The following is a 27,156-nucleotide window of genomic DNA, read 5'->3' on the forward strand; positions in this document are numbered from 1 at the left end:
CATGTTGACTATTTTTGTGTTGCCTTCTGGTTATTTTTGTCCCATTTTAGAATCACTGGTTATGTTTCTTGCCTTGTCTATAATTAGCTGGTGGTAACTTTTTACCAACAGCGGGTAAAGTGGTAGTTAGGGTAGTGTTACAAGTTTTGTTTTGTTTTGTTTTGTTTTGTTTCAATATAGTGGTTCTGAGAGCCTTTTATTCTTAGGATTCTGAGATCTGCTGGGACTTCCACATGCAGCACAGCATTCCGCTCCTTGAAAAGGAAAGGAAAAGTGAATCTTTCCCTTAAGGGCCCCACCAAAGAAGTATTTCTGTGTTCTCTCCCTGTGATCTCTCACTGGCCAGCTGTAGCATTAAATCCTGGTAGAGAGTGTATTTACAGAAAAAAAAAGTTTATCTAGACTGTGTTCCATTTATCATGGAACCTAGGGTGTTTACATGGCTCTGAAAACCCTACATTACATCTTTTCCAGAATAATCTTTCTTCCCCAGCTCACCTCACCTGTTGGAAAAATATCCATCTATAAACTAATTTCACTTTGGGATTACATAAATTCTTTCTTTTTTGTTATAGAAGCTGTCCTCATTTAAAATGATGCTATTTTCCAGCTCTTTAGGCTGATTTGAAATCCACTTTTTATAGATAACATTATTCTTTTTGTTTCTTTTCATTTCATTTCTTTTCATTAGAAAACATCTTTAGAACAAGATTATGCTACTGAATTTGATTTTGTGTGTGTATTTAGTTTTTGAATATTATTTTTAATATCTTTATCTTTAATACGTTAATAGAAATTATGAGATCTATGTTTCTCTTCGTAGAGACTTATTTTCATTTTTGTCTGATTCTACATGAGAAGGGGTGATCTTTTTTTTTTAATGTGTTAAGTTTCCTAGAAAACATTGTTTTACATAAATCCACAACCTAGATTCATGCTGTATCATGGAAGAACCTTGAAAGCATTTTGCTAAATGAGCGAAGACGGTCACAAAAGACCACGTATTGTATGAATCCTGTTTGTGTGAAACGTCCAGAATAGGCAGCTGCATACGGTCAGGAAGTAGATGAGTGGCGGTCAGGGGTTACAGGATGGGGAGCAGGAGGTGACTGCTAGTGATAAAAATGTCATAAAATTAAGTAGTGGTGATGGTTGCACAGCTCAGTGACCATACTGAAAACTGTTGTGTTGCTACATTCTGTTTTTAGAAACCTGTAGTCCAGCAAGTTATCTATTAGATTTTTTTTTTTTTATAATGTATAGTTTAGCCACTTAAGCCATTCCTTTCTCCTCAGTTCTTCAGGTTTGAAGTTGAGTAAGCGGTATAAAAAATACTGTTACTTTTCATTGAATCCAACTGACTTTACCACTTCTAGTTTTTTATCACGTCCTGATTACAGAAGTAATACACAGTGTTAAGTATTTGAATAATAAATGTTTGTAAATACAGAAAGGGTACAAAAGAGAAGTTTCTCGAAATTCCAGCCTGTTTAGACATGATGGCTGCATTGAATATATATCCTTCCAGGTCTGTTTCTGAATTTAGGTTAGCCAGTATGTCCATTATTTAAATGTTTACAGCAGAGGTGAGGTCATAGTTTATGTACTAGTCTCTAGCTTGCTTTTCTGCATTTAGGAATATAACGTCTTTCTGTGTCAGCATACAAATTTTTTACTCTTGTTTTTTGCTTGCTTTTGATATCTTATTGTATGATGCGCTACCACGATTTCTGAGATGCACATTTTTTCATATTTTGACACTTATTTTTTTAAGTTTGTTTCTTTTTGAGAGGGAGAATGAGTGGGGGAGGGGCAGAGAGAGAGGAAGAGAGAGAGAATCCCAAGTAGGCCCCGCACGTCAACACAGAGCCCAGTGTGGGGCTCGAGCTCACGAACCTGTGAGATCATGACCTGAGCCGAAGCCAGATGCTTAACCGACTGAGCCACCCAGGCACCCTTCTGTTTTGACTTTTATAAAATGGGGGTGCATCTTAGAATCTGTGGCCTGCCACATTTAATTGGAAGTGTTTTTTCTTAGACATAAAATGATGGTATGTCTTACAATTATCGGAGTCTGAGTTTCGATGAATGTGGTATGTAATACCACTTGTGAATGGACATTCTTTTTAATGTTTTTCCATTAAAATAATGCTTCAGGGCGTTATGTTTGTTTCTCTGTAGGATTTAATTCTTAAAAGTGAAATTGCTCTGTCAGTTTTAATAGATTTTGCCAAATTTCTTTCTTAAAAGATGATATCCTTTTACATTGCTGTGCACAGTGGATGAGAGGGTTTACTGTCTCAACCTTCATCAGCATTGGGTATTCTTAGCTTTTAAAATCTTAATCTAATGTGCAAAAAATTCTTCTTGTTTTAATTTGTATCCTAGGAAGGCCAGTGAGGTTAAGTGTCTCTTCATATTTTCATTGTTATTTGACATTTCTTCTGCAAATTGCGCGTATAGCTGTCACCACTTTAAAAACAATTGAGTTGGCCTTTTAATCTTTGTCCCGTATCTTGAGAATATTGTTTACATTGGGAATGTTGATTCTTACATGTGTAGCAGATTTTTTTCCCCATAAAGTCTATTGTCTTGACGTTTATGGCATGTTTTGTCATAGGGAAGTCTTAATCTGTGTTATGGCACAATTTTATCAGAGTATTTCTGAATGTTGATTTTCTTTTCTAGTGTTGATATGATTATTTTCCCGAGTTCGCCAGGAAAATTTAGATTAGCACACCCCTTTTAAAGCGTCTCTGGGCAGTGCTGAATGTCAGAATCACATTCTGCTTGACAAATGGGATTGCCTTTCACTCTGTTGTTGCCTGTATGAACAGTCTTTGGCTTTATATACTTTTGTTTTAAGGTATGTCAAAGTTTGGTTCTGGAGTTCAGTGGAAAGAATCGTGTGCCAAAAGTGGAGAGGCTTGCGTCCCTTTTTTTATGTGTCTCATTCAGAGATGTGTGCTGCCACTCCCTGGGTCTCAGTTTCCCGGGGGGTGAAATGAGAGGGCTGGAACAAGTGTCTCCCTTATCTCTGGCTTAAAATTGTAAACACTTGCCGGTTTGGTTGATCTGGAATCCGGGCATTTGCATACATCGCATCACCATTTATTTCCCGAATCCAGTGCAATTCTGTTCCTCGGTATTTTGACACAGTATTCCCTTTGTTTCTGATTTTGGTTGCTTGATCATCGATGAGTTGTTGTTAAATACATCCTCTCAGCTTTTTGCTGTGAAATATATCTAAGCATCTTAAATTCACATCCAAATTATCCGCTCTTAATCTTTATCCAATTTTGTAGTGAAAATATTTGTGATAACCATTAAAGCAAAGAAATAAGGCATAAATACAGAGAATAAAGATGAAGTAAGCCTTGGAGTTAAAACTAAAGTAAAACTAAGTGTGGATTTGTTGTCAGATTAATCTGTGCTCCAGTCCCTCCTGTGTCGTGATGCATACCATGAGCAAGTTAATTTACCCCAAACCTCACTTTCTTTATCTTTGTAATGCAAATAATAATTATTTCACAGGATTATTATTGTGCTTAAACCCTGCTATTTAGTAGACATTCAGTAATTCATCCGCCCTTTAGGTATGACAACTAGTGATAGACCCAGAAGGATTCCTGTATTTTTTGCATACTTGAAGCTATTAAACTTGATTGTTTAGCTTCAGAATCTTGGAATAGATCTGAATGCATTTCTCTGTGAATTTGATCATCGAAATCCCTTTCCGCTCCCGAAACGTGTGCATTTGAGTCTTTTATTTTTATACAGAGAACCCCACTCTTAATGGCACTGTGTGTTTTGCTTATAATTAAGTTCTCACCACCGTCCCTTTATAATGGCATGCCCAATGCACAGAGAAATGAAATCGGTAAACTTCAAGTGGCGCCTGCCCCGATAGAGTTGTACAGTAACTAGTCTTCTCATGGAGTCTCTAGAAAATGCATCAGACGTATCCTATATGAAAGCATAAATCCGAATTAACGTGTTTACACTTGAATTAATGTGTAACTAGTATGTGACATGTTCTTAAAAGCAAGACTTACGTTTTTGCTTATTAGAAGTATAATGCCACATGGTCTCTGAATAAAACAGGTGCTTTAGGTGGCTTTAGACTTTCTCTTGATGATTAGATTATAGGAAGTGCTACTTTTTGTCGAGCATATGGTCTCACTTCGATTATTTGCTTACTTTTATTTGTCTTTAGCTGATTTTCTTTCTCTGCTGGTTTTGATTGAGATTTTAAACTATTCAAGAAGTAAAATTCTGAAAGGTAGCATTTGAAAGAATGACTGAGTCTTTAAAACAGTTAGATAGATGCTAGTGAAATGTGTTGTCTTACAGCCAAATTTATATCCCACCGTGGGGCTCCAAACACCAGGAGAAGTCGTGGATGCCAATTTCGGGCAGCATCCTTTCGTGTTTGATATAGAAGACTATATGCGAGAGTGGAGAACCAAAATCCAGGCACAGATAGACCGGTTTCCTATTGGAGATCGGGAAGGCGAATGGCAGACCATGATACAAAAGTAAGTGAGGAAGTTTGAATGGACGTTATTCAAAAAAAAAAAAAAAAATATATATATATATTTATGAAACATTCTTCTAGTATGAAAGAATATTTATTGAAGCATTTTAATCTCATTTCTATCCTAATAATTTTAGTGTATCATTGATTACATTTAAATCTCTATAAAAAGTAATTTACTTTTCTTAATTAAAAATATTTTTTATATATCCTAATAATTTTAATGTAGTGATGATATTTTAATCTCTATAAAAAGTAATTCACTCTGCTTAAGCGATTAAAAATAATTTCGTATCTGGTCTTACTGATTTGGAGGACAAAATAAAGTGACACTAGATAGCTTGGGTTCGTTCATTTGCTATCCTCAGTAATAGGATTTAATGATTTCCATAGGCTACTTGATTCTGTTGTTAATAGTGCCAACGCAAAAGACAAATTCAGGAAGATAATTTAGGTTGTATAATTCGTGGTTTTTGGACATGAACTTGGCTGTGTCCGGTTCACATATTTATGGGGCTAAAAAAAATAATCCAGTTAAAATAATGGTATAGTTAATGTACTGGAATACACACTTGGGATGTACATTTTGTATTTCAAGTTTTGACTCAATTTTTCCAGTGTGTGGGTTACTCTGTCAGAATAATACCAGCTACTTTTGCTTACTAGGATTCCTGTTGTGCTAAATATTTACTATTTTTCGTGGAGATTCAGGGAGGCTATAATTGCCTCTGTTCTAAATAGGAAAATCTGACCAAAAGCATTCTATGGCAGGAATTTTTAAAAATCTAATTATTTTTAATGCAATTTACTTTTATATGTTCTCATTAGACATTTAAGAGGAAGCAAAAAGAATGAAGATCAAAGAGTTGAGACTATGGAGTGAGGATTCCTAAATGCAGGATTGATACTTAGGATTTAGGATGATACAGAATGGGTAGCAGCAAACAATGGGTGTCAGTAAAAGTACTCTAAACTGAACAACCTGTATCTTAACTCCTTTATGAAAAAAGAGGATTTCATTATGGAAGTCAGCAGGAAAATGCAAGTCCTGTGACAGTCAACTCTGTAGACTGTACCTTTGTGAAAAGGCTAGAGATGACACCTGGGTGTCAGTAGCACTAAACGGTAGCTCTGAAAGCTTGAAATGGTACAGACTTAAAAACTAAGTACCAGTGAATTTAAATAGTCATTTTCACTGCTGTCATCTCACCCAAGAAAATAGCAAAGGCTTGGAGATACCATCTATCCGACAGTGTGTCTTAAATGTCTGTGTAATTGCTTTGAACAGTTGTAAACTTAAAGATACAATGAAATTTTGTGTGTGTGTTTTTTGGAGAAGATAGTGATTGGAAGACATGATGGTAATTTGGAAAACATGCTTCTTCCTTGGAGCTGTTACCATCTGGTATCACAGAAGCTCTCCACCGGTAGTCTTTGCCGGCACACTTGAGCCAGCAGTGAAGTCTGGCTGAACGCCTCGTGGTCACCATGAGTTAGAGCTCAGATGGGTTGCTGTCCCGGGGTCACCTCCCTTTCATGCTTTAAAAATGGGTGCCGCTGAGCATCCTTGCAGGGGAGTAGTAGAGGAGAGGAAACCTTGTTTATCTTAATTCTGTGGTCAGAGTCCAGTGAGGACCCTCACCGCCACCAAGTCCTTTACACAAGTGACACTCACCATGACCTCCTAGGGGGTCCATTTAAAACAGTTCTTCCCTACCCTTTGAAATTAATTTGACCAATTAGATGAATTAAAATGAAAAATCTTGTTTCTTGGAGATTTGCCCCTCTGCCCCCCAGTCCCTCCTTCCGGAACCACAGCTTCCTTCCCCATTTTGATAGGGCCTCAGTAGTGCCAGATGGAGGCAGGCTTAGGAGTTGAATACTTGGATATATTGGTTATTTGGGTTAATATTGTTGAGTCAAGTTTTTGTAACCTTTTGTGATTAGATGTAAATGTGTTTTGACCGCTTGATGGCCTTTTAAAAAGTACACTTGTTCTTTGGAAGTATGGCACTTCCATGTAAATCACAGCTGAGTCAGTTTTTTGTGTGTACAGTCATACTAATAGATTTAGATTAGAAGGGCAGTTTCTCATTGATTAGTAGAATCGCCCTCAGAGACTTTGTTCTGGAAGATTCTCAGGTTCACCTTAGCGTTTCTTGTGTTCACCTCCTGTGACCCCATCTCTTGTAACTGAGGAGCAGAGAAAGGAGTCGAGCTCCACACAACACAAAGAGTTAATCTGTTATTTAAAAATTACTGTATTTTATAAAATGCTAACACTTCACTGGGATAAGCCATGCAGTAAAGATGAAACCGAAATTACGGTTAGTGGGATTGAATATAAGGATGGGAATCGTAGGAAAGGCCCCGGGGATAACGGGGAGCCAAGAATCAAGAGCTGTATAATGTCCTTGCCTCTCTAGTGGTAGTTACTCCTAGGGAGAGCACTCTTCACATGGGATTTGCAGCTGCCTTGTTGGAAATATGACATGAATAGAACAAAATGACTTTTTTTTTTTTTTTTTAACTTTAAAGTGGAGGTTCTTAAAGCCTGGTTTCAAGGGAATAGGTTGGTTTTGTAACATCAGAGTAGATCTTGTTTTATATAACTTGTAGTATGAAGCCTGTATTCTCTTGACTAAAAGATGTGTGTTTCTTCTTTTTATTTTAAGAATGGTTTCATCTTATTTAGTCCACCATGGGTACTGTGCCACAGCAGAGGCCTTTGCCAGATCTACAGACCAGACCGTTCTAGAAGAATTAGCTTCCATTAAGAATAGACAAAGTAAGGACCCTGTGGTGCATGGATAACACTTGTTTTCAGATTATAGGTTTGGTTATATCAATTTTTAGAAATTATATTTTTTAAACTAAGATCTTTTCAAATATATTAACTTAAAATGGATGCCTCTGAAATTTATTTTCACTGACATTTTTGAAGACCACCTTAAAAAACACTCACGTAAGACTGGGTTAGCGTTCCGGACGTAGAAAGAATTTTGGAGAAAGTTTTATAAGGAATGTTTACCATTTTTTCTTTAAAAATGTTTGCATTAGCTTTTAGGAAGTAAACATTAAACAAAAAAAAATTTTTTTTTTTTTTTTTTTGTAGTTGGTAAAGTAATCCCATGATTAGAGACTAGCAGAGATAATACGTACAAAGCAATGTAAACCTTTGCATTCAAATCGCTCGCTAACCTTAAGGTAGTATTGGTCTTCCGTTGTACTGCCCGGGTGCCGGTGCTGTGGCCAGAGCTGTCGGCCCAGGCTACCAGGGGCACGTCAGTGTGTCGCTCCCACAGTTAGCCTCCTAAGTGACAGTGGCGCAGCTAAGTCCACCGGGGAGGGGGTGGCTTGATGAGACCCTAGGCATCGAAACAACGTGATGGGTGAAAGCGATGTTTTTATAGGTCGCGCTGCTATAAGAACACTTACTCCATTGTGTTGTCACCAACTGTAGGCTTGTCTGTCTTTCTCGCTGTGTTTAAGCTCTGGCAAACCGGAGACGATCACTTTTTTTGTGTGCCCATCATGTAATTGAACAGCTTACCTGACAGCGGGGAACACTCAGTGAATGTTGAATTCAGACTTTACTCCAAGGCTACCTTCTCTCAGTACTGGGTTCAAAAGGTTATCACGTTTGATAAGGCATTTTGAATATTACGTCTTTAATGTTTGCTATGGTCTTTAAAAAAAAAAAACACAACACTCTACTGAGATATGATTGGCATATTAGATAGAAGCTGACGTATTTAGTGTGTAAGTTGAAGAGTTGGGGCTTGAGGATTCCGTGAAGCCAGCATCACACTGTATGCCGTAAACACGTCCCTGCTTTTAATCTTCGTGTTTAAAACTTCAGTAATGCTTCACAGATGTTTTTTTGTATTACTTGTATATTAGTTCGTGATTTTTAGAAATAGTTTATGAAAGTACTTGTTTTTCTAATTTTTTAATGTGTCTGAAATTGTTCCTTGATTGCCTGATAGAAACTATGAATTTAAAACAAAAAAAGAAATGGAAGTTAATCACCGTAATTTAAATACTTTTTTTGACTAACTCCTTTTTTGACGGTCCACTAAGTTTATGTTTCTACTCTTAAAAAATTAATCTTTTACCTTCTTTTTCTAAATAGGAATTCAGAAATTGGTGTTAGCAGGAAGAATGGGAGAAGCCATTGAAACAACACAACAGTTATACCCAAGTTTACTTGAAAGAAATCCTAATCTCCTTTTCACGTTAAAGTGAGTTTGTTCAACAAAACGTTATTGTGTGTGTGTGTTATGTATAATCAGAATTGTTTTCATGTTTTAATAGTTTTTGTTTCACCTCGTGTCAGGTATTTACATATAATTCTGTGATACAGCACGTCTCCATAACCGTTTGTAAAAAACACTTTTGTGGTAGGATTATAAGCAGATGGCATCTCTTGCTATGTTTCTGCTCTTCTGTGGTGCTAGCTATATGTTTAAAAATGTTAAAATTGTAGTTAGAAGGTGGATATCTGTTTTTCTTCCTGCAGAGTACCTTATTGTAAGTCTGTGTCATTTCGAAAGCTGTGGTAAAATATACGTAACGTTTGCCATTTTTGCACGTGCACTTCTGTAGTATTTTTGCTTTAAGTTTATTTTGAGAGAGCATGCACGTGCACCGGTGGGGGTGGGGGGCAGAAGGAGTGGGGGAGAGAGAGTCCCAAGCAGGCTCCGCCCTGTCAGTGCAGAGCCCGACGCAGGGCTCGTGTTCACGAACCGTGAGATCATGACCTGAGCCAGAATCAAAAGCCCGACCGACGCTTAACCGTCGGAGCCACCCAGGCACCCCGTGCAGTTGCGTAGTATTAAGTGGAGTCACGTTGTTCTGATCGTCACCCGTCATCCACCTCTAGAACTTTCTTCATTATCCCAGATGGAAACTTGGAAGTCCCCATTTCTCCCTTCCCTGCCTCCCAGCAACCACCATTTTACTTTCTGTTTCTGTGAATTTAAATTTGGCTGCTCTGGGCGCCTCAGATAAAAGAAAGCGTAACAGTGTCTGTTCCTGTAACTGGCTCATTTCTCCCAGCCTATTGTCCTCAAAACCCATCCATGTTATATAGCATGTGTCAGTTTCCCTCCTTTTGAAGCTGAACAATTGATAGACATTTGGGTCGCTTCCACTTTGGTTCTTGTGAATAACGCTGCTGTGAACAGGGGTGGTGTACGAATATCTGTGCGGGGTCCCTGCTTCCAGCTCTTCGGGGTATATACCCAGAAGTGGGATTGTTGAACCTGTGATAAATCTGTTTCACTTTTTGAGATTAATCCTTAGAGCTCTGTAGCCCTGCACCATTTTACAGTCTCAGCCAGTGGTATGCAAGAGTCCTGGTGTCCCCACATCCTGCCGACACTTGGTTTCTGCAGCTTTTGTTTTAATAGCCATCATGATTTGGCGTTTCTTTTTTATTGGTGTTATGGATCTTTGTTATTTTAAAATTCAGGTGTTATTAAGCCTAATATTTCAACTCTCTAAGTACCAGACGCCCTTTGTGTTTGTTTTTCTTTTTTTTGAGAGAGAGAGTGAGCCGGTGGCGGGGGCGGGGGGCAGAGGGAGAGAGAGAATTCCAAGCAGACTCCGTGCCCAGCACAGAGCTCGACCTTTGCAGGCTTCGATCCCATGACCCTGAGATCATGACCTGAGCCAAAATCAAGAGTCGGACATTTAACCGGCTGAGCCACCCAGGCGCCCCACCAGAAACCCTTCCTTTGTAAGCCAATGTCAGAATTGTTTTGCTTAAGAGTAAAATTTTAACTGTGGCACATTTTGGTTAAGAGGTTGCAGATGGGAGTTGCAGTGAGGAAGAGCGTGGAGCAAGGCGCTTCGTCTACGTGATGTGTACACGAAAGCGTATCGTGTTCTTGCACGCCATCTGACTTGCCGCCAAATGCGAATATTATTTGATTAAACTATTTTTAGCTTCAAAAATGAGGTCTTCTGATTTTAAGCTATGGACTCCTTCATTTTCTTAGTGAATCTTTTTTTTTTTTTTTTTAATTTTTTTTTTAATGTTTGTTTATTTTTGAGAGAGTGCAAGCAGGAGAGGGGCAGAGAAAGAGGGAGACACAGAATCGGAAGCAGGCTCCAGGCTCCGAGCTGTCAGCACAGAGCCCGACGCGGGGCTTGGACTCACGAGACGTGAGATCATGACCTGAGCCGAAGCCGGACGCTTAACCGACTGAACCACCCAGGCGTCCCTCTTAGTAAATCTTAATTAAAGGAGAGAGAGTGTGTTTTGCTTTATACTCTGGTTTTTCCGGAAATTTTTAAATTATTCTAAGCAGTACAGTGTATGAAACTACATGTAGTGTTTTTAGCACACTATCTAAAGACCACACCTACTGATAGATACAAGTCCATAAGGTATTTCCTTTCAGAGATCTGTTGTTGCTACTAAACAAACTGCTCTTTGAAAATGACCTAAGTAGGGGCGCCTGGGTGGCTCAGTCAGTTGAGCGTCCGGCTTCGGCTCAGGTCATGATCTCGTGGTCTGTGAGTTCGAGCCCTGTGTCGGGCTCTGTGCTGACAGCTCGGAGCCTGGAGCCTGCTGCGGATTCTGTGTCTCCCTCTCCCTCTGCCCCTCCCCTGCTTGTGCTCTGTCTCTCTCTGTCTTTCAAAAATGAAGAAACATAAAAAAAAAAAAATTTGAAAATGACCTAAGTAAATTTGTCTCTTATCTTTCTAGAGTGCGTCAGTTTATAGAAATGGTGAATGGTACAGATAGTGAAGTACGATGTCTGGGAGGCCGGAGTCCAAAATCTCAGGACAGTTACCCTGTCAGCCCTCGACCTTTCAGTAGCCCGAGCATGAGCCCCAGTCACGGATCGAGCATCCACAGCTTAGCACCAGGCAAAGGAAGCAGCGCACATTTTTCTGGTGAGACTCAGTCTTACGACGTTACTTTGAAGTGTTTGCCCTTCTTTGTAGTTTTGAACCAAAATGAAAATTTTTTGAAACATGGACGTTTCCACATAGCTGTTTTGCACATGCACATACTTGACCTCGGCGCTGTTCTGGAAGGAAAATTGTAAGTGGATCGGACTCGTGTGTTTTTAGTACCAGAAGGTGACTTGAAGCAGAGCTGTTTCTGAGAATGGATTATTAGCAGATCTTCGTAAGCCAAAGTCGACATTCGAGCTGTCTCTAGAAAGTAAATCAGTAGATATTTGGTAAAGGTAAAAGGTAACCCGTGTGTTCTAATCCCATATAAACGTGAAGGTGGTGCCGTGGCCGTGGCGGCTTTGGCCACCTATCCCCACGCTAGCTGGGCCGGCTGCTTTCTCTTTCTTTCCCCACCGGGCCTCTGCTCTGCCCGCTTCATTTTCTCACGTCCCTCTCTGGGCTCACCGGTCATAGTCTCTCAGGCTTTTGGTGTTCTAGGAACTAAAATTCTCTCCTTTCCTGCCTTCGAGGACATCACTTCTACAGGTTTATTTCCAGCCTTCCTTAGTCTTCCTCTGCTGGTCTCTCTCATTCTGTTCTTCCCAACGTGGTCTCTTTCCTCTGTACATTTAACCTTCTAAAGCAAAAGTCACATCCTCTTTCCTTTCATAGAGTAACACCTTTGCTCTTTCTCAGTCGGCATGCACCTTTCTACATTACCACCTCTCGGTTTATTTACATCACCATCCTGTGCAGTGCGTGTGATTCCCACGTTTGTACCCTTCGCCACCTCCCCTCTTGAATTTCATACATTCACTCGGGCCCAGACGACTTCTTGGCCTCAGTGTATTCGTGCATTAAATGGGAGCGATGAGAACACAGGCCTCATGGGGGAGCTTGGGGGATTAAATAAGATCCATAATTAAGCCTTCAGTAAATGTTAGAGGAGATGATAATTACAGCCCACAATTAATATCCGTCTGTCCTTTCAAAGAAGTTATGTTTCCTTTTTAAGCAATGCATGGACTCTGCCACGTTATAAAAGTTTTAAATGCAAGATCAGAATATGGGCATATAGTCGTTACAGCTGACCAGTAAGTTGGTGTTTGTTTCTGTTTTCATGCCTCTTTTTCTTGTTTTTCCCCAGGTTTTGAAAGTTGTAGTAATGGTGTGATCTCAAATAAAGCACATCAATCCTATTGCCATAGTAAACACCAGTCATCCAACTTGAATGTACCAGAACTGAACAGTATAAACATGTCACGATCACAGCAAGTTAATAACTTCACCAGGTATGTGATCTCCCTAGCTTTTACATTACTATAAGCAGCCTAATTATTTGTGTCGTCATTTTTAATCATTTGGAGAACTTGAATTAGATCGTCCATAGGGGGTCTGGGCGCTCCCAGGTCCTCAGAGAACAAAAGGGTGAGGAGTGAGTCCCAAACTCTCCGGTCTCCCGGGGGCCGGCAGCCTCTTTTCCTCTGCTCCTTCGTCGTGCTGCGCATCACCTTTTCCCTCTGCCGGGCTGTAAGCATACACACCGGACTCCTTGCCTCTGGGCTTCCTGTGGGCAGCGGCCTGTACACGTGGTCACGTAATGCTGTGCCTGTATTTCCGGGTTAAGTCCCAGTCGTTCATTTACTCTCTAGAAGTAACGTATGGTATGTTTACAACTGTCTTTTTCTCTCCGTGTGGGTTTTTTGGTGTAGATGTGCATCAGGTTTTCTGAATTCCAGGTAACTAACTTGACAAAGAATCTTTTTTGAAAGCCTGACATTAGGGGGCGGGGCTTGCTTGTAGCAGCAGAGGGACCTTCGGCCATTTAGTAAGCGTACCATGAGCCAGTGCTGAGGACCTGTCGGATGTCAGACATTCTGCCGGGCCTGGTCTCCGGCTTCAGAGAGCTGGGAGAGAAGAGATGTGTGTGTCACCGTCCTGTCACATATATTCGGGTTGAATATTCACGAACCTCGAGGTTCACGAAATGTAATCATTTGAATACGAGTTCTTACGAAATCAGCCTGCCCAGATCATCCAGCATCTGAATTCACTTTGGTTCAGGACTAGTGGCATGATAAACAAATAATACACATGAAAAATGATGTGTAGATTTTATCAACTTGAGGTTGGTTTGGTCTTACAACATGAATTGTTTGGTCACACCCCATCTGGGGGGGAATAACGTTCATCAGTGCAAAACTTTCTCACCGAAGGAGAGAGGATGGGATCTGACTTTTGACATGGGAAATAGGATTCTGGAGAAAGGCGTATGTGTGAGAATCAGTATTGCGAATCAGGAGAATAATGAGAGTATCAAGATGATCTATCCCAAGCGCCAGCCTGCCGAAGTAATGGCGTGTGGTGTATACAGGTCATAATGGTGGTCCACAGAAGTGGTAGGAGAAGAGTAGGAAAAAACTCCGTCTTGTACGGAGGAGGTTCGGGTTGTCTTTCACGGTAGAAATGACATAGTGGAAAGTAGGTTAGAGGACTGTGTCGTGCTGAAAATTCTGTCTGGAATATGGGTGTGTGCGTGCGTATGTGCTTTATATATAGCACGTTAGCACTTTGTTCTCGGTAGAGGCTTCTGCCATTGTTTGTGGCAGGACCGGGGGCAATTCGGGCAGTTTGTGGGTTTTTCTCTGAAATACCTCCTCATGGCAAGGAAGTTGCTAAAGAGACCTGTTGTTACCTGCGTTCAGGGAAGCAAGCTCACCGGAAGGGTTTGGCGACAGCATCTTCTGTGTGCCGTACGGACGAAGAAAGTGAGCTTGTGAAGTGCCCGGAACCGTTACACGGTAGCAGTTCCTTTGTAGTTGCTGAAGGCTTTCCTTACAGCCCTATTGCGAAGTAGCGAGGGTGGTACTAACTATTAAAACATTGTACAGATGGAGAGCCCAAACCAGAAAAGTAAGCGATATTTTGTTGTTGTCAACAATACACGTCAATAATTCGTGGCTAGTAAGTTGCAGAACAGTGACTGCGTCCCAGGATTCCTGACTTCCAGTCGTGTGCTTTTTCTATTATACAGCACCCCCCTCCCCTGCTGCCCCATCTGCAACACTGCTCCCTCCGCCCTCCCTCCTCCCCTCCTCTCAGCCGGCTGTAAAACTGAGTTCACTTGTCATTCCCAGGATGATTTCCTTGTGACATCCCCACCAAAGGTGGTGGCTCCCTCCCAGTGGGTCCTCTGTTGGCCCCTGGAGGGCGGAGGCCGTCTCATTGTAACCTTAGCCCGCAACACACAGTGTGGGCTCAGAGGCTCTTAAGTGTGTGTTGAATGAAAGGATCCCTCCCAAATACCGAATTGAATTGTCAAAAAAAAAGAAAGAAACAAGTGTTAGTATATTAAGATCACTAAGAGCTATGATCTCAACAATTTCCATTACATTAAACATTATTTTTTAAAGTTTGATTTTTCTTCTCGTTGTCAAAGCTCATCAAGATACAGTCCGCGAGCTTTTCTGCCTGATGGAGTCATCCTGGGGCCCTTGCCCCCTTCTTCCCAGATCTGTGTCTTTTTGCCTTACACGTCTCACCGATGGAGGCAATGCTCTCACACGCACACACTTAAACTCACGCACTGACCCCGAGGTGCTACCAGCGGTTACCTCTGGTGGTGTGTGTGCAGAGCGCGTTTTGCAACACCGTCTGCGTTCGGTGTTGTTTTTTTCCTACGAATGAATATAGTTGCTTTTTTAATGAGAAAAGTGCATTTTCATTTAAATATTTCCTACACTGTCATCACGCGTTCCTTCTGGGCCGTATAATCCCTGCCTGGATCGTCACTGGAGAAGTCTTCAAGAGGAGGCGTTTGCCGTTCGTAGGGCGGGTGCGCGCGCCCACAAGTTCAGTGTGTCCAGACCCAGTTACTGGCACGGGGCTGTTCTTCAGTAGATGTGACCTGAGGGAAAATGAGGAGCAACCTAAATACCCAAAATCACATTTTTAAAATGAGGATTTAGCAGTGCTTTTTAGATTCTGTAGCCAGCGAGAAAGCCTGCGAGAGAAGAATCGCGGTGGGGGCTGGCCGGGGTGTGAGAGGGCGAGCCAGAGTGGTCTTCCAGATCACCGTTCACCTTGGTGGGAGGCTGTGTTTCTGAGTGGTGAGGACAGATGCCACCCCGTCCGGGCCACTTAAAGAAAACCTCGTCCTAGAAGGGATGAAGATGAGGGCACGAGAAAGGTGAAGTGGGGTCGGGGAATGGTTTGTTTCGACGGGGTAGTTTTCCCCTTTTTTGCCCTGGCTGCTCGAAATGCGAGCGGCGTGAGGCTGGGGCACCCGGGGGCAAGAGCTGATGAACACAGAACCAAGTGCGGATCTGACCTGGAAACACGGTGAGACGTATGTGAAAAGGAGTGTGTCCGTACGGATATAGAGTCAGGAAACCGCTGCATTTTAGGACGTACGCTGTTTTCCTCCTTCCAGGAGTACGGCTTTGTTGCGAGTCGGCTACCTACTGGCTCTGAAGACATTCAGGATAGAACCAAATACCTTGTTTTTGCAGACTGCTGTCGCCCTATGAAGTCAGTCTATGAGGAGGCTAGGAGTAGGAATTGATTTTAAACTACGCTGCGAGGATGTGATTTCTAAAGTTAGGTGTTTCTTCTTTATTTCCAGTAATGATGTGGATATGGAGACAGAGCACTACTCCAATGGGGTTGGAGAGACTTCATCCAACGGCTTCCTAAATGGTAGCTCTAAACATGACCACGAAATGGAAGACTGTGACACCGAAATGGGTCTGCAGTGATATTTCTTACGTTTTTAATAAAAAATGGTGACTACAAGGTTATGCTTTTACTTGTATTGATTCACAGCTGATGAGCACAAATCACGCTTAGCGATGTATGTGCCATTGGATTTGACAAGAGCACATATCCCGTAAACTGCCTCGTGAGCGCGGGCTGCTGCAGGGCGCGGTGCTTTCCAGTGCCTTCTGAAGTTAAGTTCCAGCCGGTTTTCTGTGCCGGACTGTCTTCGGCTCAACTTGGTGCTGGCGTTGATGCAGCCGTACTCTTACTAGCGTTAACTGTCTTTTAGGACACTTGGGGTTGGGGAAATGAACGTTTTTACACTGGCTTCAGTATAGCCAGTGAAGGCCAAATGGGTACAGCTGATTTTATAAATTCGAATCAATTTCTTAAGTTCGTTTAATGTGAATATTTGTGACTATGAATAGTTCAGTGCCTGGCACATAGTAGGTGCTTCAGTATGACCCCCCCCTTCCCTCTCCCTCCCCCAGGCCCCCCCAGAATTATGTGGCTGAAAGGTACATTAGCACGCATAGTTTTGTTTTGTTGGTAACTTGCATAGTAAATTGTACCCATAATGTTAAACCATCAGCAAACTTTCCCATCGATTGGAGAATGAAAATGATTGGAGCTTCAAAATGCTTTTTTGCCTGAATTCGATGGCAACATTAGATTTCTGAGTATTTGGGAGTTAAAGGGTCCTTACTGAGGACTGTTGTTGAGGATTATGTGTTCAGTGTAAAATCCATTTTTCCAGCAAGGGGTATAGTTGGGAAGGCCAGCCTAGTTTTCTTCTATCAGATAGCAGCACCCTCAACATTCAGAGTATAATCAGAGCATGGTGATTGAGAGTTCTGGAGCCAGATGACCTGGATTTGAATTCTGCAACTGCCATTTACAAGCTGTGTGACCTTGCTCAAGTTACTTAAGAGCACAGTGCCTCAGTTTCTTCATCTGTAAAATGGGTGTGGTAATAATAGCAACCGCCTCATAGGCCACTGTGAAGCTTAAATGGGCTAATTTGTGAAAAGCTAGTAGGCACAAAGGAAGTGCTTAGTGAATGTTAAGGATTGTCATCGTTAGTAATTTATATGTTATTAGGGATTCATACAGTTACGTTATTGATCAGCGGTTATTGTCAACCAAGATATATACTAAACAATTATTTTCTCAAAGTGTGTAATTAATCCTGCGATTCCCTGGTGTCTTCTGTGTTTTTATTGGAGTCATTTAGCTTTTCACCTGGAGGAGTCCTTTTTTTCCATCTCTGCTCTGTGTCAGAGTAGCTGGAGTGGCAGTGCTGTTGTCTCCTTAATGCTGCTTAATGAAGTTTTAGAGAATTGTGCTTAACTTCTTCTACACTTTTCCCTGATATACCAGGGGCATCCTAAATGGAGACGATTTCGACGGACTTTGACCTGCGTGCTGGAGAGTAGAGCCTAGATTCTTGAGACCTAGATAAAGTATACCTTTTAGCTGCAATGTTTCCTATTAAGTGAGAAAGAAAACCGCATATTTAAATAAACTATTAGGTAGTAATTACTAAATGAAACGTACAAAATGTTGTAAGCAACTGATGTTCATTTCTCCCTGGCACTCCATTTAATAAGAAAGTAAAATACTCGTTTGTTTTGCTTACAGAAGTTGATTCGAGTCAGTTAAGACGCCAGTTGTGTGGAGGAAGTCAAGCCGCCATAGAAAGAATGATTCACTTTGGAAGAGAGCTACAAGCCATGAGTGAACAGCTGAGGAGAGAATGTGGCAAGAACACAGCAAATAAAAAAATGTTGAAGGTAGATTTGTTTTTCCTTGAAAAATTGTTGATGTGTCAGAGGAACTAAAATTTAATTTTGTAAAGCACTGAGCACTAGGAATTCTTGTTGGACTTCAGGTAAAAAGGATGGATTCAGGGCACCTGGGTGGCTCAGTTAAGCACCCGACTCTTTATCTCAGCTCAGCTCTTGGTCTCAGGGTCGTGAGTTCAAGCCCCGCGTTGGACTCTGTGCTGGGCATGAAGGCTACTTAATAAATCAATAAAGGTAGGGATTCAGTCCCAGTTCTGCCGCCTGTCAGCGTTTTATGCCCTTTGTCGACCTACTGTAATTTTCTTAGCTGTAAAATTGGCAGACTTATTAGGAGACATGCGAGTTTGCTGATAAAACTATAAATTTGCGATATTTTTATTTCCATAAACGCTGCTCAGGGCTGCAGCAGATTGAACGTGTACTACGTGGCTTTCATTATGACAGTGATTGCCGAGGCACTTTCACAACCCCAGATAGATAAAATACATTTTCAGATCTCTTCTGGATTGATGCGCATGATAGATGGTAAGATGGCTAGGACTTCAGCAGTTTAGTACGGTGGTCACAAGTTTGCGTGTCAGTTGCGGATGGAGTTTTTCCCTCCCTTAAGTCGCCGTTGCTGTTAGTTGTAGAGATGTTAAGACTCCAAGAGGGTTTTTTTTTCGTACTCGCGTAAGTCCCAACAGCCCTGTAAGTCTATGACATGTTAACCTAGCTGTTGCATTTTTTTTGTAATCCTGCATCAGCTTGGGCTCAAAGGTGATCCGTTAGCAACATTTTCTCCTGCGTGTTTAAGAGGAGAGACGCGTGTGCTGTGGCCCTGAGACCGATGCTGGGGTGCAGTGGCAGGAGCAAGGCTTCTGCCAGCCCTTCCTGACCCAAACTGAGCCTCAGCGCCACAGTCAGCACCACCTAGCAGCACCAAACGCGGCCTAAAAGCAGCCAAAACTCAAACGGCTACCTGCACCGGAGCCTCCGTACGGTGCCTGTGTAGACGGAACACCACCTGCTCAGCCTAGGATGGTGGGTGAAGGAGCCACCCACGTACATCGCCAGTTACGGCGTGCGGTCTTGTAGCGTCGGGGGCTGCGACGGGAGCAGCGGTGTATTTGCTCTACGCGGTACTTCACCCGCTGGATCTCACAACTGCGGTTTCTGGTGGCGACCCTGAGCTATCCAAAAAAAAAAAAAAGAAGTAGTTAATTATGATTTTTATGCTAAATAAAATTGGTGGAATATGTAATTTAAACAGTTTTTCATTTAAAATGTCAAATCGCTTGGTGGGACCGCAAACTGGTGCAGCCACTGTGAAAACGGTTTGGAGATTTCCCAAAAAATTAAAAATAGAATTACCATATGATTCAGTAATTCCACTCCTGGGTATTTACCCAAAGAATATGAAAACAGTAATTCTAAAAGATCCATGCACCCCTGTGTTTATAGCAGCAGCATTGTCTACAACAGCCAAATTAGGGAAGCAGCCCAAGTGTCCACCGACCGGTGAATGGATAAAGAAGTGGGACACACACACACACACACACGAATGTTACTCAGCCATAAAAAAGAACGAAATCTTGGCATTTGTGACAACATGGATGGACTTCGTATTCTGCTAAGTGAAATAAGTTGGAGAAAGACAAATACCACACGATTTCACACATATGTGGAATTTAAGAAATAAAGAAAACTGACCAGAAAAAGACTCTTAACTCTAGAGAACACACACTGCTGGTTGCCAGAGGGGAGGGGGCTGGGGAATGGGTGAAACAGGTGATGGGGATCAAGGAGCGCACTTGTGAGGAGCACTGGGTAATGTGTAGAATTGTTGAATCACCATATTGTGCACCTGAAACTATTCTAATGCCGTGTGTTAATTATACTGAAGTTTAAAAAAAACAACAATAGGGGCGCCTGGGTGGCTCAGTCGGTTAAGCGGCCGACTTCAGCTCAGCTCACGATCTCGCGGTCCGTGAGTTCGAGCCCCGCGTCGGGCTCTGGGCTGATGGCTCAGAGCCTGGAGCCTGCTTCCAATTCTGTGTCTCCCTCTCTCTCTGCCCCTCCCCCGTTCATGCTCTGTCTCTCTCTGTCTCAAAAATAAATAAACGTTAAAAAAAAAAAAAAAAAAAAAAAAAAAAAAAAAAAAAACAATAAATTAAAGCCAGACACTGATATATTAGGAATATGGCTGCCCACGTTTGCCCTATAAGGTGCAGAATTCCTTGAGGTCAGACTAGGTCTTTACCTAACTCCTCCCCCTTTAAATATATCCAGTGCACATGGCACCTCGCTATTCATGAATGTTTATTAAGAGTTTTGTTTATATGGGTTCTGTTTATTGATATTTACCCTACTAGAAATTAAAACAAATGATTAATCTCCTGACCAATAATCCTGGATCCGTTGAATATTTTTACGAAAAATAACTTCCAGAAACATCCGAAGAATGGCATCGCTTTACATTTGCCAGGCTTAATGGAGGGGAAGTTGGATTCTCGTCCCTACCTGTGCACTCGATGTGCTGTGCTGTCACTGTCACCGGCCCCATGGCCCCCGGAAACCCCGCTGTGTGGCCGGGAGGGAATGAGAGTGAGGGTGAGGCGAGAGAGGGTTTTCTCAGTTTTATTACGAAAACAGCGTTGACGTTCCGGGACCTCCTGCAAGGATCTTAGATTGAACCCAGTGTTTCTGGACTGTACTTTGAGAACTGCTGTTTTAGGGGATATTTGGGGATACGGAATGTTTCTAAGAATTCACGTGCTTTTTTACGCTAGGTCATCTTGACTGTTTTCTTGTTAAAACTTTATGCTAATTGTGCATGATGAAGGAATGTGATTTATGTAGTGCCTTTCAGAATGTAAGATTTCACTTAATCAGCTTACTGTCTTTGATGCTGATGTGCATAAGCTGAGAAAATGGCATTGATGTGGCCTCTTCTCAAAGATAGTCCTTGATTATATATTGAATTATGTGAAGATGTAATTCATCTTCCTCATCTAAAGAGTGTGGATGGCTTTGATTTTGCACTTCTGACTTCTAAGCACATGCCAACTACTACTTTAAGAGACTTTCTTAATATTCTGAACTCCTTCCTTCCCATTCCCCAAACTTATCTTGATCCACGTGGGGACAAGATGACTGACTGATCCAAGTTACAAGTCCCCGAAGAACAGCTGGAGGGTTTGAGGACAACGTGAAGAGGTGGTTTTTTTTTGTCATCGTTGAGAAGGTTTAGAAATTATCCCCTTTCATTTTTCATTTCAGGGCACGTGTGATTGTAGTGGGTGATTTTTATCTTTAATTTTGTGTGGATCCGCGTAAGCATCTGAATCACACAGGCATCTGTAGAGAGAAAGATTCCTTTAAATGTGAAGCTAAGAGTTCCCTAAATGCTTTCCTGTATTCTGCTTCCCAGGGTCCTGGGGAGCAGGCCTCGTGCAGAGCCTGGGGTGGCCCGTGTGCCGTACAAATGGGTGGGAGGGGCAGGGCGTCCTGCAGCGCCCGTTTGCCTTGACCTTTCCCAGTTCTCTGTCTTCCTTTCCTCTTCTCCTGTTCTCTGTTCCTCACCTCCCTACACCTGCCAGTGGCTCGTCAGACAGCTACCTGAGTTTGTTCCGGAGCTGCGTCCTGAGGCTCTGGCCGGAGGGACCGTGGAGTCGCACACGAAGGAGCAGCCCCGGCTGGCAGTTGAAGCCAAAACAGAACCACTTAAGACCAGCCCTGTTTAGAAACTGCTGCAGATTTTAAGCCAACTACAAGTACAGTTTGAGAATCCTACCTGAATGATGTCACGTTTGCCTCAGAAGTTATTCCCACTGAGATCTGTTTTTTTTAAGTGAAAAGTAACCCACGATCCCACGCCTCAGAGTTTTAGTTTTGTGCCTTAAATCCCCCGTGTGTATATTTCACGTAGTAAGTATACCATTTTGTGGTGTTGTCATTGTCCTAAAAATGTACTCCCAGTTTCTGTGCATTAGTTCTTTTTAAATGGCTACACGCTACTCTCTTGAGTTGCTGTGTCAGTTCATTTAAGCGTTGCTTTATTCAATTTTTTGCTTTTATTCAGATGCTTTAGTGAATGCCTTTATACATGCGTCTTTGTTCCTTAAAATTACAACACGGGATAGAGTCCTGGAAAGAGAATGATTGAGTCAAAGCTTGGGATTATCGTGGCTTTTCCTATATATTGCTATACTGTTTTCCAGAAACCTTCCCCCAGCTTACAGCAGTAGTAAAGGAAAGTGCCGGACGTACTCCTGTGTTAGTCTGCTTTAGTGACTTCAAGCTCAGACCTTAAAATCGCTTGTTTGCATTTCTTTGGTCATCACCATCAATTAGGTTTTACTGCAGGATTTAAAACATTAATGTTGCTGCCCTGATTTCACTCCCTTTGAAAAGGAAAAGTTGTAGATATTCAGGGAACCTGGTGGCATAAGCCTTTTTTTTTCTTCTTCTTCTTCTTTTAAGGTTTTATTAGTTTTCTTGCTTATAGCTTCACCTGACTTCCAAGCCTGTTCCATTGTGCTGCGGTGGGATCCTGCTGAAGTCAAGTCTTACCCACATCAGTCCTCCATTTAAAACTCCATTGTCGTATTGGAAAAAAAAAAAATTTAAGCCTTTGGGGACATTTTAGGATCTAACCCCCCTTACCTCTGGCTCCGTCCGTGCCTTTCTTTCTCTCAGCCTGTTTCCACGTACTTTGGGTCTCTCTGGGACTGTGACACGTGACACAAAATACTGCATGTTCATAAGCAGTACCCTGTCCATTGTTTATTTACATGTCTGACTTCGCCGTAAGACCGCGTGGGTTCTTGGCACAATGACTAGGTCCTGGTGATTGCTCTCTGTGTCCTCAGGGTCTGGCAGCTGTGTGCAATAATACTCCATTGTTTTGAAAATATTGGAGCTAAATTTTAGCCTTTCTTCATCTTGATATTTAGATTGGCAGTTAAAAGAAGCTGCATCTTACTAAAAGAGGTTCTGTACTAACTGTGTGCCCTTAAGCTCTCACTGCCTCAGTTTGCTTCTCTGTAAGATGGGCATAACAGTATCCGTCTCCTAAGGTTATTGTGAGGATAAAATGAGATTCTCCACGTTAGGGCTCGAAACATTGCTTCACCGGGTATTAGTGCACGATAAATTGTTACCATCATTATCTGTTTTTTTCCATGAGGTTTTGGTGAAATACTAGAAGAAGGTGTTAACAGAAGAACGGTCTGCCTTGAGATCTGGGACCGCAACCTTTCTCGTTTTCGGTTGCGTGTCCAGATGTATAGACCCGAGAGGACAGTTTTGTGCTTAGAGGTGGTTAGGTGCCAGTTGTTCCTTGAACGCTTCTTCGGTGTACTTCAGCTAACTTTCTGTGGCATGGGGATGGTACCTCACTAGGTGGCTGTGGGGTCAGTTAAGTCTTGAGCGAAGATCCGTGACTAGAGTTAGCTTCCCAGGATACAGGACGTTAATACTCTTTCCATCAGTAAATTCGGATGGCGGGGGTGGGGGAGCCAGGAAGTAGAACGGAGTGGCCCTGTGCGATGCACTGGAAGAAGCAGGTCCTGTGATGGGCGGGTGTGTGAAGCTGCTTCCCTGTTCCCAGCGTCTGTGAGTAGCTGCAGGGGACTCAAAATAGTGTAAGAAAGAAATTTTCCTTTCAGAGACCTTTCATTATAAAAACCGGGGCGAGCCGCCCACCACCCGTGAAATATTCAGCAGCGGAAGGAAGACCGTGGACGAGCCGCACGCGTTTTCTTTGAGAGGCACGTGTATTCCCCGCCCGGTAGCCCCAGGCCGCGCGGCTCCGGCTGCGTGGACAGCCCTCCCCCGGGCTCCCCGGTGTGCAGGCCGCGTGGGGTGAGAAAGGGCCAGAGCACAGCTGACCGGCAAGCCCGGCCCCCGCGGCCGCTCTGAGCAGCGGTGAGTTGAGCGGAGGGACGTCCGGGCGGCCGGCCCTGGGACCCTTTCCTTCAGAAAGTCCAGTCTCCCACGTGTCCGTAATCCGCATTTTGAAAGTGGCACTGACCGAATTCGTTGACGCTTTCCTGAGCACTGTCCTACGTAGGCCTTCTGAACCGGGAAGGCGTCCTGTCATTCGCCTCTCTCGGGAACACCGCCCCGGATTAGGGCCTTGACTTCGGGCAGGAGAGGACGACCTCCGGTACCGAGAGGTTAGAACGAACGGACGCTGCCAGTGTCCTGGAGCGGTTAGTGCTTACTGACCGAGAGTCACTGACTGAGAAGACCGCGTGTCCGTCCCTTTCGGAAGGGTGGCTCGAGGATGGTTGGCGCTACCGAACGTTCCTGAGGGGCAGCCAGTTTACCTTGTTGGTCCCGAGTTTGAGAAAATGACATCCAGGGAGATGGAGCTCGTCCCCACATCTGTTTAAGAAAATGAATAGGCTCTGTCCTTTTAATGTCAGATTCATACCAGTGGTGATAAATTATAGAGCATCTGAATGTTTTTGTCTTCCTCTTTAATTAGCCCGTTCCACCAGAATTTAATTTTGCCGTTGTGTATGTGTTGTAGGGATGGGGGAAGATTCAGATTCGGATTGGCTGTTTACAGTAAAGAAGAAGGAAGACCCATTAGGCTTTGTTGTATCATCTTGTTAAAAAAACACATATAGCCTCATAATCATTGGGGTAAATGGGTTTGAGTGTTACCGTAGTCTTGTGCCGGAAAGCTGTGTATTTTGTCTCTCAACTTTGTAGCCGTGGGGAGGACAGTAGCTGAAGCGTTTGAATGAAAAACCAAACTGCTGTGTTTTCAACAGGACGCATTCAGTTTACTCGCTTACTCGGATCCTTGGAACAGCCCGGTTGGAAATCAGCTTGACCCGATTCAGAGAGAACCTGTGTGCTCAGCCCTTAACAGTGCAATACTAGGTGAGTGAAGCGGCACTTCAGCCAGAGTGTCTGCATATTTGAGACGGGATTCGTATTTTGGTAAAATCTTAATGTAGAAACCATTTCTACATTTTAAAAAAGGTAAAATTGTTTCAAAATATAGAAACCTTCCCCTCCACCATCTCAATTCCAAAATTAAATGGATTCAAACAGAATAATAAAAAAAAAAACCACAACGGTATATTGAGATCATACCCCGGGAAGTCTGGAAAATGGAAGTCTTTGTGTGCATGTCGTGTAAGCGTTTTTGGGCTGAGCCGCACATACCGCAGCTTCCGCTGTGCTTGAGATACGGACACGAGGGACTTCCGGGTGACGTGTGACTGCCCTGCCAGCACCAGCCCTTGGAGTAGCACCGTATTTGCATGAAAGTTCAGCATATTCAGCCGTATTATGCCCTTACCAGGTAAAAAGCGAGGGGGGGAAGAGAGCAGCAGTTTCCGTAGTGAGACGTCGCTAGAGGGGAGCACGGAGGGAGACCGGTTTGCCGTTCCCCTGGTCGGTTGCTGTCCCTGTAAGCAACTCATTACAGAGTATGCTTACAGGACTCATGTCCCAAACAAATACTTTTTCTGTGAATGCTAGAACATTCCGTGCATTTATATATAAACCGTACAGGGCGGTTTACGTGAAACTATGATCTTCTCTCGGAGATTCTTTTCACAAGTAACTTAAAGAAGAGTGGCTTTTGACCTGACTTTACAGGCTAAATCCGCAGGTAAAATGAGGCTCCCACTCCTGCTCGGCCCTGTTAGGGAGCTTTTAGCAACACGTTTCACACCATTTCAGGTGCGCGAGAGCATTGCCACAAAGAGCAGGGAGACCTGCAGCGGGCCAGGGACCGTATGGCTAGAATGTGAAGGGAGCAAGTGTTCCTACATGAGCCTTATCTGCTCTTACAAAGTTCATTACAGTTGACGCTCGAACCGAGTGGGGGTTGGGACACCAACCCCCCAGCACAAAAATTTGCGTGTAACTTTTGACTCCCCTAAAACTTAACCGCTGCTGGCGGGAAGCCCTGCCAAGAACAGGAGCCCTTGATAGACACAGATCTGGTATGTGACACGTGTTGTGTTCTGGATTCTTACAATAAAGCCGGAGGTGAAGAAAACCCGAAGGGAAGAGCCGTCTACATCCCTGTACCGTATCAAAAACCGCAGCTGGAAGCGGGTCTGTGTAGTTCAAACTGGTGTTTCTCAGGGGTGAACTGTGAATTCTTTGTGTTAAAGTAGAACGGGGGGGGGGGGGGGGTTGCAATAACGGTAAGAAAAAAAAAAGTCTTTGGTGGGGTTTCTATAAATTTAGAATTTGTATATAATAAATCACGTGAATTTTCTCTGGTTAACGTGTTGTATTCTCTGGTTATATGAAATCCACTTAGCTCTATTGGTAAAAACAGAACTCAGTAGTAATGCTGAGATTGTAGGGCAAATCGTGGTTTACTGTAATGGTCTTTTTGAAATTACAGCCTTCATATTTAAGGATCAGATTCGTGAAGAATTTTTGAAGTAACCAGTTTTCTTAGAATAGTTTTTTATGTCGAGTTCTTCAAGGTAATTTAGTGATTAAATATGAAATTTTGTAGGGCCATTAAAGATCTGTGTACTCTCACTGTGCTACTACCTAGTAGATAGGTTCAGCTGTACCTAGTACTTAAATTTATATTCATAGGATTCCTGCAAAATTAATGACAGGCTTATTAATATAAATCGCTGTAGATGAATATGTGAATATTTATAAATCTGTAATTAGTGCTTAAAGTTGTTACATATTAATTGTATGTTAGTTCTTGTCAGTTGCAGATCCCAAAAGAATTTAAAGATGCTTATAACCACGTCTCCTGATGCTTATCTTCCAGCAAGGTTACTTCCCTGTGAACCATCAGACATTTTTGAAAAAAAAAGCTTCCTTTTCCATTTTTTATTCCTTTTCATGTTGATTTTGTGTAAAACTTAAATTGTTCTGGACTCGAGACAGAACTATACAGTCCGTCCTGCTTAGAGCTGGCAAAAACTGTATCACCATCAAAGTTTAGCTAAACAGTGTCTCACCGAAGAATAGCCAGGACTTTATTAATCCTAACCCACAGACCACTTTTCAAACCATACTTTCTCACTGATCTGTGTACCTTTTCTTACAGACTTCCATTCTTCAATTCTTGATCCTATTTTGTGTTCTTTTGTACCTTTAAATCCTGTATTTGCTTCCTTTATTTTTTGGGGTCATTCCTTATGGAACTTT

At 42.5% G+C, this 27,156-nt stretch overlaps 1 protein-coding gene across 1 annotated transcript in view; it reads left to right on the forward strand.

Annotated features, from left to right (window-relative positions):
• RANBP9 (RAN binding protein 9) overlaps window positions 1-27,156 on the forward strand; it is an 89,984-nt gene that overhangs the window by 60,886 nt on the left and 1,942 nt on the right. Inside the window, exons 6-13 of the mRNA XM_042937870.1 lie at window positions 4,354-4,538; window positions 7,213-7,325; window positions 8,673-8,781; window positions 11,256-11,446; window positions 12,600-12,744; window positions 16,077-16,198; window positions 17,852-18,003; window positions 24,783-24,894. Coding sequence (XP_042793804.1) covers window positions 4,354-4,538; window positions 7,213-7,325; window positions 8,673-8,781; window positions 11,256-11,446; window positions 12,600-12,744; window positions 16,077-16,198; window positions 17,852-18,003; window positions 24,783-24,894 — 1,129 coding nt within the window. The remainder of the gene's footprint in view (window positions 1-4,353; window positions 4,539-7,212; window positions 7,326-8,672; window positions 8,782-11,255; window positions 11,447-12,599; window positions 12,745-16,076; window positions 16,199-17,851; window positions 18,004-24,782; window positions 24,895-27,156) is intronic.

Source organism: Panthera leo, chromosome B2 (assembly GCF_018350215.1).
Source record: "Panthera leo isolate Ple1 chromosome B2, P.leo_Ple1_pat1.1, whole genome shotgun sequence".
Classification (NCBI taxonomy): Eukaryota; Metazoa; Chordata; class Mammalia; order Carnivora; family Felidae; genus Panthera; species Panthera leo.